Below are 14,307 nucleotides of genomic sequence, written 5' to 3'. Positions count from 1 at the left end.
TTTTACACTAAACCAGTTAAAATCTCCTGTCTACATATTTCTATTCATACTTTGCTCATATCACTAATATTTTAAATTGCTCTCAAATTGTGTTTTATAAGAGTTTTCAATACTCAAAACTGAAGCTCTTAATTTTATCATAAGAGTATTCCCAAGGCCACATACTGGTGTATATCAAAATTGCAAATTCAAGTGTTCCAAAACTTGTACCTCTTTGTTTAAAACTACATTTCTAGCATAAAAACTGTACCTTTTACATAAAGATTAAAGGTGTTTGGTTTCAGTTCGTTTCATCAGAATGAATGCTCACCAGAACGTTAGCCGGGCAAGTCCAAACCCACCCTGTGGTGCCCAACCACAGCAGTGGCCTACCCAGTAAACAGCTTAAACTTACGGTCCCGGACAGGGATCGATCGGCTGCCATGTGAATACCAGGCTAACACATTACCCGCTAGTACAGTATGTAATGTTGAATAAAAGCTAATAGGGCTAATGAAAGTCTTGAATAAACAACTCTTATGTCTTAGTTATTTAAAACTGAAAAAAAAGACTTGCAACCTTGAATAAAGTTTACCAGATTACAAAAAAAAATCTAGGTAGGTAGCTCCCTTATCTTACCCTTGCATAGAAATATATTTTTTCATTTTCATTATCAAATTTCCAAGTCACATAAGAGGTAGCCAATAACTCATAACACTATTCTTTAATTAGATAACTGTTTTGTTTCATTTGTTGATGTCGGCTACCCCCCAAAATTGGGGGAAGTGCCTTGGTATATGTATGTATGTATAATAAAAACCAAAATATCTGAATTTTTGCACAAACAAGAACTAAATAAAAGGGATTTTGACGTAGGAGAAATCTAATTTTGGGTGAGATAGCCATGTCGTCCTGAAGGAAGTTCCCTTCGGCTGCTTCCTTCTGTACTGTATAATATTTCTGCGAGTGATATTAAAAGAGAATTATTCCCTGTCTGCAAAGTCCACAAAATCCTTACCTCTTACTAATGACATACTCTGGTCCACATGCCTCTGGATACATCTCGTCTACAAAGGCATCAACGGTGATATTTACGTCTCCAATGACGAGAGGACGAATCTTCACTGTGTGAACTACCTTGTCTTGCAGAGGTATGCATGAACTGTGATCACCTACAAGTTGTTCACTTTCAGAGTTTTCTAAGATTTCGTACTCGGTGCTTTCTTTTAAGATTACTCTTACCTGAAAACAAGTTTAAAAGATGAGGCGAAATAAATATTAATCTATACTTTATGTCATTTTAGTATTAGTTCGGTTATAAATTTAAAAAATACAATAACTCATATCTGCCCCATAATAGGAACCCGATAACGAGTCTAAGGAAGAAATAAAAAAAGGATTAACCCCTTATAACCTGGTGCACGATAGAACTGCTTTATTCATTGAAAATTACTTATGCATTAGATATATTTTTTTTTTTTTTTTTTTTTTGCTAATGCAAATTTCAAAAGTAATATTCCAGCAAAATTTTCATTAAAACTGTTTTATTTTATAAATTAAATATTTCAGGTTAAGTAGTATAAACATTCAAAACTGACCCAGTAGGCTATAGTCTACCAGAACGTTAAGATAGAAATTGTTAATGATAGTGGAATACTTTAGAAAATTTATTTAAAATTAACATTTCCAACCTCGTTACTAGCGTACTTCCAAACCAATTTCAGCAGTATTAAAAATAGAGTAAGGATTAATAGCCTCATTTTAATTATCTCAAAAAAGTATCTCTTATTCCTACACTTTTTATCTTTCCTCACAGTTTGTACTTCTGAATCCATGAAATGGATTTTGACATAGGAAAAATCTTTTTTATGGATGACATAGCCCTGTCGTCCTGATGGAACTTCCTCAAAGGCAGCTTTCTACTTGTTATATTTCTGCAAGTGATATACCCGAGAATTTTACCAATAGAGGCATCAAGGGGATACTACCCCCGGAGCGAATATCCAGCAGCTCAAACACTATGAGCATTTGTTTCTTAATAATAGTTTGTCGTTGTAACGTGTAGCACATTTAAAAAGCAGAAGACATGACTTGATAATCTTCAACTAAGTCCTACTCTACATTTAACAAACCACAATAAAGTTAATTGGGAGAGAGAGACGAACGTCAACATTTTCTTACTGATGTAGGTAGAATAACTTGGGGAGCTTTAGTGATTTGTGTACCAAGTACTCATTCTTTTTTTAGGCTGTACAAATACAATAAGGTGCTGGTTGATTGCCGAAGCTGGGAGGGATATCGGGGACGAGAGAATTTAATATTGAAAAGCTTCTGCCTTAAGATATAAGCCATACAACTCAAGAGGTACGATTCAGAGAAATAATTAAGAGTACTGTATCAACATTTTATATGAAGAATATGTATTTTATACATCCACATACTTACAGGCAAATCGGACTCAAGATAGTTGAAAATTGAGATTTTTACTGGAAGAACTTCTCCTCTCTTCACAGATGGGGGTAGCGTTAAATCAGTGAAGAATGGTGTGAATGTTATGATGGGGGCTCTGTTAGACACACCTAACCCTTTCTCTGGGTGAACACATACTGCTTTGCCTACCCATTCTGTGATTGTGTCAGGCAAGGTATGCTCTTGATCTATGATGCCAGATGGTCTGAAGTACATGGGAAGGAACAATTCAGTTTCATATTTAAGATTGCAGTTATATTAAGGAAACTTATTTTCAATCCTATATTTTGCAGAATATATGCAGTATGAATTTTATCATTTGAGATATAACTTGAGTAAAATATTTCTGTACAGTATCATGCAAACAAAAAGATAGATGCTTCAATAGTAAGCAGAGAAGTATGTTCTTGTAGATCATACTTCATAACATCATGCAATATATCAACATTTCAATTCAGTGCAGTGCCAAGAAAGCAAGGGTTAAAATGTTAAAAAAAAAAAAAAGATACAGTATGTTATTGATATTAGAGTTCTAAACAGCATGCAAAATATCTCCCAGAAGCCCAATAAGTTAAGAAAGGGATGGTCAAACAAACCATTCTGGAAGTTGAATACATTCTGATTCAAGGAAAAATGTTATTTTCATTAGTAAAATAAATTTTTGAATATACTTACCCGATAATCATGTAGCTGTCAACTCCGTTGCCCGACAGAATTCTACGGACGGGATACGCCAGCGATCGCTATACAAGAGGGGGGTGTACTCACCAGCGCCACCTGTGGCCAGGTACTGCAGTACTTCTTGTCAACACCACCTCAATTTTTCCTCGGTCCACTGGTTCTCTATGGGGAGGAAGGGTGGGTCGATTAAATCATGATTATCGGGTAAGTATATTCAAAAATTTATTTTACTAATGAAAATAACATTTTTCAATATTAATCTTACCCGATAATCATGTAGCTGATTCACACCCAGGGGGGTGGGTGAAAACCAGTGTACATGTTAATCAAGAAGCTAAGTATCCCGTATTTCATATTATCAGTTATTCAAAATAACAATGAAATTATAAGTACCTGGTAAGGAAGTCGACTTGAACCATTACTCTGCCTTTAATAAGTTCGTCTTCCTTACTGAGCGCAGCGTTCCTCTTAGGAGGCTGAACAACTCTAAGGTGCTGAAGTATAAAGGGCTGCAACCCATACTAAAGGACCTCTACACAACCTCTAACCTAGGCGCTTCTCAAGAAAGAATTGACCACCCGCCAAATCAACTAGGATGCGGAAGGCTTCTTAGCCTACCGTAACAACCCAAAAACAACAATAAAAGCATTCAAGAGAAAGGTTAAAAAGGTTATGGGATTAAGGGAATGTAGTGGCTGAGCCCTCACCTACTACTGCACTCGCTGCTACGAATGGTCCCAGGGTGTAGCAGTTCTCGTAAAGAGACTGGACATCTTTGAGATAAAATGATGCAAACACTGACTTGCTCCTCCAATAGGTTGCATCCATAATACTCTGCAGAGAACGGTTCTGTTTGAAGGCCATCGAAGTAGCCACAGCTCTCACTTCGTGTGTCCTTACCTTCAGCAAAGCAAGGTCTTCATCCTTCATGTGAGAATGAGCTTCTCTAATCAGAAGCCTTATGTAATACGAAACTGCGTTCTTGGACATAGGCATCGAAGGTTTCTTAATGGCACACCATAAGGCCTCTGATTGTCCTCGTATAGGTTTTGACCTTTTAAGATAGTACTTTAGAGCTCTGACAGGGCAAAGAACTCTCTCTAGCTCGTTACCCACCATGTTGGAAAGGCTAGGAATTTCGAACGATCTAGGCCAAGGACGTGAAGGAAGTTCATTTTTTGCCAAAAACCCGAGCTGTAAGGAACATGTAGCATTTTCGGATGTGAATCCTATGTTCCTGCTGAAGGCGTGAACCTCACTAACTCTTTTGGCTGTTGCAAGGCAGACGAGGAAAAGAGTTTTGAGAGTAAGGTCTTTGAAAGAGGCTGACTGGAGAGGTTCAAATCTAGGAGACATAAGGAACCTTAAGACTACGTCTAGATTCCAGCCTGGAGTGGACAAGCGACGTTCTTTAGAGGTCTCGAAAGACTTAAGGATGTCCTGTAGATCTTTGTTGGAGGAAAGATCCAAGCCTCTGTGGCGGAAAACTGTTGCCAACATACTTCTGTACCCTTTGATCGTAGGAGCCGAAAGAGATCTAACATTCCTAAGATGCAACAGGAAGTCAGCAACTTGGGTTACAGAGGTACTGGTAGAGGAAACTGCATTGGCTCTGCACCAGCTTCGGAAGACTTCCCACATGGATTGATAGACTCTGCGAGTGGATATCCTCCTTGCTCTGGCAATCGCTCTGGCTCCCTCCTTCGAAAAGCCTCTAGCTCTAGAGAGTCTTTCGATAGTCTGAAGGCGTCAGACGAAGAGCGTGGAGGCTTGGGTGTACCTTCTTTACGTGAGGTTGACGTAGAAGGTCCACTCTTAGAGGGAGAGTCCTGGGAACGTCGACCAGCCATTGCAGTACCTCTGTGAACCATTCTCTTGCAGGCCAAAGGGGAGCAACCAACGTCAGCCGTGTCCCTTCGTGAGAGACGAACTTCTGAATAACTCTGTTGATGATCTTGAACGGCGGGAATGCATATAGATCGAGGTGGGACCAATCCAGCAGAAAAGCATCCACGTGAACTGCTGCCGGGTCTGGGATTGGGGAACAGTACAATGGGAGCCTCTTGGTCATCGAGGTGGCGAACAGATCTATCGTTGGCTGACCCCACAAGGTCCAAAGTCTGTTGCACACGTTCTTGTGAAGGGTCCATTCTGTGGGGATGACTTGACCCTTCCTGCTGAGGCGATCTGCCGAGACATTCATATTGCCCTGAATGAATCTCGTTACCAGCGTGAGGTTTCGACTTCTTGACCAAATGAGGAGGTCCCTTGCTATCTCGTACAGCTTCCTCGAATGAGTCCCTCCCTGCTTGGAGATGTACGCCAAGGCTGTGGTGTTGTCGGAGTTCACCTCCACCACCTTGTTTAGCAGGAGGGACTTGAAGTTCATTAAGGCCAGATGTACTGCCAACAACTCCTTGCAATTGATGTGAAGCGTTTCCTGTTCCTTGTTCCATGTTCCCGAGCATTCCTGTCCGTCCAAGGTCGCGCCCCAGCCCGAGTCTGATGCGTCCGAATAGAGATGAAGATTGGGGGTCTGAACAGCTAAAGAGAGACCCTCCTTGAGAAGGATGTTGCTCTTCCACCACATGAGGGTAGTCTTCATCTCTTTGGTAACAGGAATAGAGACCGCTTCGAGCGTCATATTCTTGTCCCAGTGAGCTGCTAGATGGTATTGAAGGGGGCGGAGGTGGAGTCTCCCTAACTCGGTGAACAGGGCTAACGATGACAGGGTCCCTGTTAGACTCATCCACTGTCTCACCGAGCATCTGTTCCTCTTCAGCATGCTCAGGATGCACTCTAGGGCTTGGTTGATTCTTGGGGCCGACGGAAAAGCCCGAAAAGCTTGACTCCGAATCTCCATTCCCAGGTAAACGATGGTTTGGGAAGGAATAAGCTGGGACTTCTCTAAGTTGACCAAAAGACCCAGTTCCTTGGTCAAGTCCAAAGTCCATCTGAGACTCTCCAGACAGCGACGACTTGTGGGGGCTCTTAACAGCCAGTCGTCTAAATAAAGGGAGGCTCTGATGTCCGCCAAGTGGAGGAATTTCGCAATATTCCTCATCAGTCGCGTAAACACCAGAGGTGCCGTGCTTAGGCCAAAACACAGGGCTTGGAATTGGTATACAACCTTTCCAAAAACGAATCTCAGAAAAGGTTGGGAGTCTGGATGAATGGGGACGTGAAAGTAGGCGTCTTTCAGATCCAACGAGACCATCCAGTCCTCCTGCCTGACCGCTGCTAGGACCGACTTCGTTGTCTCCATAGTGAACGTCTGCTTGGTGACATAAGCATTGAGCGCACTGACGTCCAGCACCGGTCTCCAACCTCCTGTCTTCTTGGCCACCAGGAAGAGACGGTTGTAAAAGCCCGGGGATTGATGATCCCGGACTATCACCACTGCCTCCTTCTGTAACAGGAGCGACACCTCTTGATGTAACGCTAGCCTCTTGTCCTTTTCCTTGTAGTTGGGAGAGAGGTTGATGGGAGAAGTGGTCAGAGGGGGATTGCGGCAGAATGGGATCCTGTAACCCTCCCTTAGCCACTTGACAGACTGGGCGTCTGCACCTCTTCTTTCCCAAGCTTGCCAGAAGGTCTTGAGTCTGGCTCCTACAGCTGTCTGGAGAGGAGGAGAGTCAATGTTTGCTTTTCGAAGACTTGGTACCTTTCTTGGACCTGCCCCTGTGACTGTCTGGGCGGGTACTTCCTCGGCTGGGGGCTCTACCACGAAAGGGCGGAATAAATCTGGTAGCAGGAGTATCAGCCACTGGGGTGCAGTAAGTTCTCGGTACTGAAGGTGCAACCTTAGCCTTCCGTGCTGAAGAGGCCACGAGGTCATGCGTATCCTTCTGTATAAGAGCCGCAGACATTTCCTTGATAAGATCCTCAGGAAACAGGAACTTAGAGAGAGGAGCAAAAAGTAACTGTGACCTTTGGCAAGAGGTGATACCAGTGGAAAGGAAGGAGCAAAGTTGTTCCCTTTTCTTGAGGACTCCCGATACAAACATAGAGGCAAGTTCGCCGGAACCATCGCGAATTGCTTTGTCCATACAGGACATGATCAGCATGGCTGAGTCTTTGTCAGAAGGGGCAGTCTTCTTGCTCAAGGCCCCCAGACACCAGTCGAGGAAATTAAAAAATTCAAAGGCGCGAAATACTCCCTTTAAGAAGTGGTCCAGATCGGAAAAGGTCCAGCAGACCTTAGAGCGCCTCATAGCCGACCTTCGTGGAGAGTCAACCAAACTTGAGAAGTCAGCCTGGGCAGAGGCAGGGACCCCCAAGCCTGGTTCCTCTCCCGTGGCATACCAGACGCCCGCCTTAGAAGTCAGCCTAGGAGGAGGAAACATAAAAGACGTCCTTCCCAGTTGCTGCTTGGACTGCAACCAATCCCCTAACATTCTCAAAGCTCTCTTTGATGATCTAGCGAAGACAAGCTTAGTGTAGGCAGACTTAATAGGTTGCATGCCTAGAGAGAACTCGGATGGAGGAGAACGAGGGGTAGCAGAAACAAAGTGTTCAGGGTATAACTCTCTGAACAGAGTAAGGACCTTGCGAAAGTCAATAGAGGGTGGCAATGACTTGGGTTCCTCCACATCAGATGAAGGATCATCCAGGTGAGCAGCTTCATCCTCAGAAACCTCATCACCTGAGTGTTGAGAAGCGAGAGGTAACGATAAAGCAGTATGCTGAATGGCTGAATCCTGAAGAACGGGTGCATGCGCACTAGCGGATTCATCCTCAAGACTCTGCTGAAGAGGATGAGGGCTGGTAATGACAAAGTCATGAGGCTGTGATGAAGGAGGTTCTGCGGGGGTCTGAGGAGCAAGCGTGGTAATAAGCGAATGCTGTAAAGCATGAGGCTCATGCTGCATAGTCTGCGGTTCAAGTTGAATGGGAAGCGGCTCAAGCTGTGAGGAATGTGGTTGCTGCATGCGTTGAGGTGGCTGCCTCATAGCATGAGGTTCCTGCCTCAAGAGTTGAGCTTGCCTCAAGGGTTGAGGTGGCTGCGCAGAGAGAGGCTCTTGTCTCACGAGTTGAGGTTCTTGCCTCAAGAGTTGAGGTGCTTGCCTCGAGAGTTGAGGTTCTCGCCTCGAGGAAAGTGGAGGTGGCTGCCGCAAGAGTTGAGGTTGCTGCCTCAAGGATGGTGGAGGTTGTCGCACCGCAAGAGGTTGCTGCCTCGCCTCAAGGAAAGTGGAGGTTGAGGATGGTTGCAACGTATGAGGCTCCTGCCTCAAGGGTAGAGGAGGTTGCTGTAAAGCATAAGGCTCCTGCCTCAAGTGTTGAGGAGGTTGCCGCGTGGTAAGAGGCTCCTGCCTCATGGAAAGTGGAGGTTGCTGCACAGCGCTGGTATCTGGCAACTCCCAATGCGGCAGCTCACGCATGGAGGTAGCTTGAGGAACCTCAACATCATACGTCTGGCAGGCTGGACTGCGCAGAGGTGGAGGAGCGCTCGCAGGAGGAGGTGTGATAACCTTCTCTGCCTGAAACTCCTGCATCAACACCGCAAGCTGTGACTGCATAGTCTGCAGCATAGTCAACTTAGGATCAACAGAAGTTGAGGTCTGTTGAGGCATCGCTTTAACAGAAGTTGAGGTCTGTTGAGGTATCGCTTTACCTCTCTTAGGAGGCGTGCAGCCATCAGATGACTGCGGCGAGTCCGAACTAGCCCAGTGGCTACACCTGGGCTGTTGGACTCGTGCGGTCTGGACTTTACGCTTAAGAGGCCTTGAGACCTGGGTCCAGCGTTTCCTCCCGGAAACTTCTTCTGCAGACGAGGAAATTAAGGGCTCAATCGTCTGAGAGTGGAAGTGACGATCTCTATAAGATACGCCCGCAACCACTGAGGATACTACTGTGCGCCGATCAAGGCCTGCCGAACCCTTTTGCCCTTCGACATTGCTTCTCCCCTGGGCTTGGGAGCTTGCAAGAGGTCCCGGACTGGGAGGACGACTGGCACGCACAGAAGTATCCTCATGCGCAACACTGACACTGACACTAGGCACAGCACTGGCACTAACACTTCCCACTGCACTTTTCACTTTAAGTTCCTTGACATCTGCCAAAAGAAACTTGTGGTCACTCACTACCGACTCCACCTTATCACCTAAAGCCTGAATAGCACGTAAAACATCTGACATATCAGGCTGAGCACTAATAATAGGTTCGGGGGTAGCCACTACAGGGGAAGGAAAAGGTTGAGGATCATGGGGGGAGGAATAAACCAAAGAGCGAGAAGAACTCCTCCTAACTCTCTCCCTCTCTAACTTAGTCGTATACTTGAGGAATTCGATAAAATCGAATTCCGAAAGCCCGGCACATTCCTCACATCGATCTTCCAACTGACAGGATTTTCCCCTACAGTCGGAACAAACGGTGTGAGGATCAACCGCGGCCTTCGGAAGACGCCTATTACAAGTCCTAACACTACATCGTCTTTGTCTAGGAGCTTGAGAATGGTCGGACATCTTGAATCAGAGAACAGTCAAGGGGGGATTCCAAATTAAAGCAAAGATCGTTATACCATTAATCAAAATCAATCCAAAAGCTATCTAAGCTAAGGGAAAAGCTTCCTGTATAGCGAAAGCTGAAATCTCAGAGCAATACTTCACCAAAACCGTGAACAAAGACTCCAAAATCATAAGCGTATCCATGTAGGTCTTGCCGGAAGCACGACAGAGGAAAAATTGAGGTGGTGTTGACAAGAAGTACTGCAGTACCTGGCCACAGGTGGCGCTGGTGAGTACACCCCCCTCTTGTATAGCGATCGCTGGCGTATTCCGTCCGTAGAATTCTGTCGGGCAACGGAGTTGACAGCTACATGATTATCGGGTAAGATTAATATTGAAAATTACTTTAGTTACACCACATTGAATCATTTATATGTTACAGGTATATAAAAATAAATATCAGCATTAAAGATTTATATTTTTTAGAAAGGTACCAATTTTATACTTCCTTAATCTATCTATTCACCATGGCACTTCCCCCAATTTTGAGGGGTAGCCAACATCAAAAAAGAAACAAAAGGTGGATTTTTCCACTTTGTTTCACCCTGCCTAACGAGATTTCGCTAAGTTCCGTTGGTACTGTCAGGGTGTCACAGCTCACCTCCCACTATCTTCCATCACAAATGAAGCTTCATATGCTGACTCCCCTACTGCCTCTACCTCAGCGGTCACCATAAGGTGACCCGATGTAGCAGCAGGACCTGCCGTAACTGCATCACAATTTCTCACCATTCATCTATATTCCTAGCATGCTCTTTTGTCTCTCTCACATCTATCATCCTGTCTTCTAGGGCTTTCTTCGCTCCATTCATCCACCGAAACCTTTGCCTTTCTCTTATACATCGCCCATCAACTCTTACATTCTACACCTTCTTAAGCAGACAACCATTTTCCAATCCCTCTACATGGCTAATCCAACTCACACTCTTATCCACTCTAGCTGCTAATTTATTTCTCAAACCCATTCGCACTCTTACCACTTCATTCTTAACCCTATCCAACGGGAAATACACCAACCATACTTATGATACATTTCATCTTGAACATATTCAATTTCTGTCTCCACAACTCTGATCAATAGATCACAGTTAGTAAAATCACCTTCTCATACAGAACTCCTTACCACTCGTTTCAACTCTTTACATTCACTCCTTATCTTTTCCACTCCTTAGAGCCTGTGTCTTGCTTTAGGCAAAGCAATCTATTCTGAACCAAACCACTGCCCCTAACACTTTACATTCTTCATTCACTCTTCGACGTACATTTGCTTCCACTCCAACATTAGCAGCAACAGCAGCACCGAAGTACTTACTGAGCTACTTCCTCGAGTAACTCTTCATTCAACCCGATATTCCATGTAATACCCATCTCACTTTTTTGTGCACCTCATAACCTTACTCATATCCACTTTTACTCACAACTTACTTCTCTCACATACCCTTCAAAACTCTGTCACTAATCAACACAACTTCTCCTCCGAGTCTGCAACTAATCATCATCGGCAAACAACAACTGATTCACCTCCCACTCATGATCACTCATCTATCAGTTTCAATCCTCAACCAAGCACTCGAGCATTCACAACTCAATCAACAAACAAATTGAACATCCATGGTGACATCACACATTGCTGTCTCTGCCCCACTCTCACTGGAAACCACTCACTTAATTTCTTAGCCTAGCACACGCTTTACTCTTCACTGTTTGCAACAACCATACACTACTTCTATATAACCTCATCACAATCCATATTGCTTCCCTATTAACTGCACCATAAGTTTTCTCCAGATCCATAAATGCACCATACACCACCTTACCTTTTACTAAATATTTCTTGCATATCTGCCAAACTGTAAAAATCTGATCCATACATCCCCTAACTCTTCTAAAACCACCCTGTTCTTTTAAGATTGCATCCTCTGTTTTATCCTTAAGCCTATTGATTAACAGTGTACCATACACTTTTCCAACCACTCAACAAACTAATACCCCTAGAATTACAACACTTGTCCACATCTCCCTTACCTTTGTATAGCAGAGCAATACACAAACACACCCAGTCCATTGGTATCATTGACAATGTGAAACATATATTAAACAATTTCACCAACCATTAAAGTACAGTCACACTCCCTTCCTTTAACATGTCAGCCCTCGCTTTTTCTGCTCTCGTTTCATCTAGTGCTCTCTTCACTTCCTCTCTTGTATTCTCTCTCATTTTTGTCTCCCATCACTGAGATTTCAACACCTGCAACAACAATTATATTTGCCTCCCAATTATCCTCAATATTCAGGATGTTTATCAGTTATTGCCTTTGTTATTCTTATTATTATTATTATTACTTACTAAGCTACAACCCTAGTTGGAAAAGCAGTATGCTATAAGCCCAGGGGCTCCAACAGGGAAAATAGCTCAGTGCGGAAAGGAAAAAAGGAAAATAAAATATTCTAAGAAGAGTAACAACAATAAATATCTCCTATATAAACTATAAAAACTTTAACAAAACAAGAGGAAGAGAAATAAGATAGGAGAGTGTGCTCGAGTGTACCCTCAAGCAAGAGAACTCTAACCCAAGACAGTGAAAGGCCATGGTACAGAGGCTATGGCACTACCCAAGACTAGAGAACAGTGGTTTGATTTTGGAGTGTCCTTCTCCTAGAAGAGCTGCTTACCATAGCTAAAGAGTCTCTTCTACCCTTACCAAGAGGAAAGTGGCACTGAACAATTACAGTGCAGTAACCCTTTGGGTGATGAAGAATTGTTTGGTAATCTGTGTTGTCAGGTGTATGAGGATAGAGGAGAATATGTAAAGAATATGCCAGACTATTCAGTGTGTATGTAGGCAAAGGGAAAATGAACCGTAACCAGAGAGGAGGATCCAATGTAGTACTGTCTGGCCAGTCAAAAGACCCCATAAGTCTCTAGCGGTAGTATCTCAACGGGTGGCTGGTGCCCTGGCCAACCTACTAGAAAGATAAGTGCTCTGAAAAATACTGAAAAGTAACAAATTTTCTGAAAGCCTTCAATCACCTAAGAGTTCTGGGACGTAAAGATGGAACTCTTTGAGTAACAGTAATGATTTATCTGAATGCACTTCTTCTAAACCCTCAAAAAGCACTAAACAGCACTACTCTTACTGACAAAATATGGGGATATTGAATTAAATCAGCTTCTACTTGCAAAGAAAATTCTCTTCTTGCACACACTTCAGGGAAACTACCAATCTGCTGCGACTTGGAAGAATTTCCTCTAACCTCAACCAACTACACCAGATTCTAAGGAGCACGGAAGAATTATCGGAGATAATAGGGCACCTGGAAATTCAAGTGGATGAGTGTGTTTCCTACTCCAATGTCTTCCTTAGAATCGCTGGCATGCAAGTGTGCCTGTGCTTGAAAGTTCCCGGATTGCACTTGTCTTGCAGCTGGACTTGAGTCCATGGATATGTGTAAGTCGAAGAGTTGGGAAAATCAGAAATCTGACAAAGAACTTTGTTACTGTGCACTTACAAGTTTGAAAGGCCGCTCATGAAAAGCAGGGGCAAAGGACAGTGACATTGCCCTAATGAAGAGGACAAAGCCCTAGAGATTGACCATATAGACTTGACCCAAGCCCCCTCTCAACCTAAGCTACGACTAAGGAGGGCCAGGCAATGGCTGCTGATGACTCAACCGATAGACCTAAAGGTTCCCCAAAAACTCCTATCCTTAGCTCACAAGGATGGTAAGGTTGCAGCAACCAAAGAAACTAAGGAGTTTGAGCGGGACTCGAACCCCAGTTTGGCGTTCACCAGTCAGGGACATTACCACATCGGCCATTGTTGATTATTCTTTGGTGATCTGAAGTATTAAAATAATTGTTCCACTAATGAGTAATTTTTTTAATCTTCATTAAATTTCAATAAATCACTCAGCTGACCTCAGTACAAATATTTTGAGTGGTTGTTTGTTGCTGTATGTTGAAAAGTAAAGTCTTTAACCATTAATGCTTCCAATAACCCAATATTTTTACTTGAAAAGCAAATACATTTGTCAACCTTAGGCTACTCATCTGTGAGTGCTGTAATACCAGTTCAAGAAAATGAAGCATATTTCTCTAAAAAAAAATAAAAAACAAGAATATTTAATAGAATTTCTAGTAGTGAAATATGGCTACTGGAGATTACAAACAAAGTAAGGAATGTAAGAAAAGACGATGGATTGACAAGCCAGGAAAATTCGCAGGTATACACTGGCATAGGAAGACCATAAACAGACGTGAGTGGAAGGATATCTCGGAGGCCTTTGTCCTGCTGTGAACTAGCAACTGCTCATTATATATATATATATATATATATATGTATGTATGTATGTATATATATATATATATATAATAAGCACTGTTGATACCGGACCGAACGATGCGCACGAGAACAGAGAACTGACCGACTCGACGCTCAATGGCGTCCCTCCGACATGCTGCCGTCTACCGGCCTAAACAAGATCTACGTCGGATGCTGGAGCATGACTTCGGGTGTCGAGACGAAAATTTGATCGAATTTTACTTCGGATGTTGGAACAATCGTATGTAAAGGCAATTGTATGTAGAGGTTCCACTGAATATATATATATATATATATATATATATAAAACTTCAACTAATCACTGGATATGTGCATCTGAAAGTCAAAGG

The 14,307-nt window shown here is 43.2% G+C and overlaps 1 protein-coding gene across 15 annotated transcripts in view; it reads right to left on the bottom strand.

Annotated features, from left to right (window-relative positions):
• LOC137647181 (alpha-1-inhibitor 3-like) overlaps positions 1-14,307 on the bottom strand; it is a 221,023-nt gene that overhangs the window by 35,274 nt on the left and 171,442 nt on the right. For all 15 annotated transcript variants that reach the window (XM_068380471.1, XM_068380480.1, XM_068380484.1 and 12 more), the window contains 2 exons: positions 2,425-2,653; positions 998-1,221 (listed from right to left, as the gene is read on the bottom strand). In XM_068380471.1, the coding sequence (XP_068236572.1) occupies positions 998-1,221; positions 2,425-2,653 (453 nt within the window). The remainder of the gene's footprint in view (positions 1-997; positions 1,222-2,424; positions 2,654-14,307) is intronic.

Source organism: Palaemon carinicauda, chromosome 9, assembly GCF_036898095.1.
Source record: "Palaemon carinicauda isolate YSFRI2023 chromosome 9, ASM3689809v2, whole genome shotgun sequence".
NCBI lineage: Eukaryota > Metazoa > Arthropoda > Malacostraca > Decapoda > Palaemonidae > Palaemon > Palaemon carinicauda.
The sequence above is the reverse complement of the archived record's forward strand: the minus strand, read 5'-3'. Positions and strand labels throughout refer to the sequence as shown.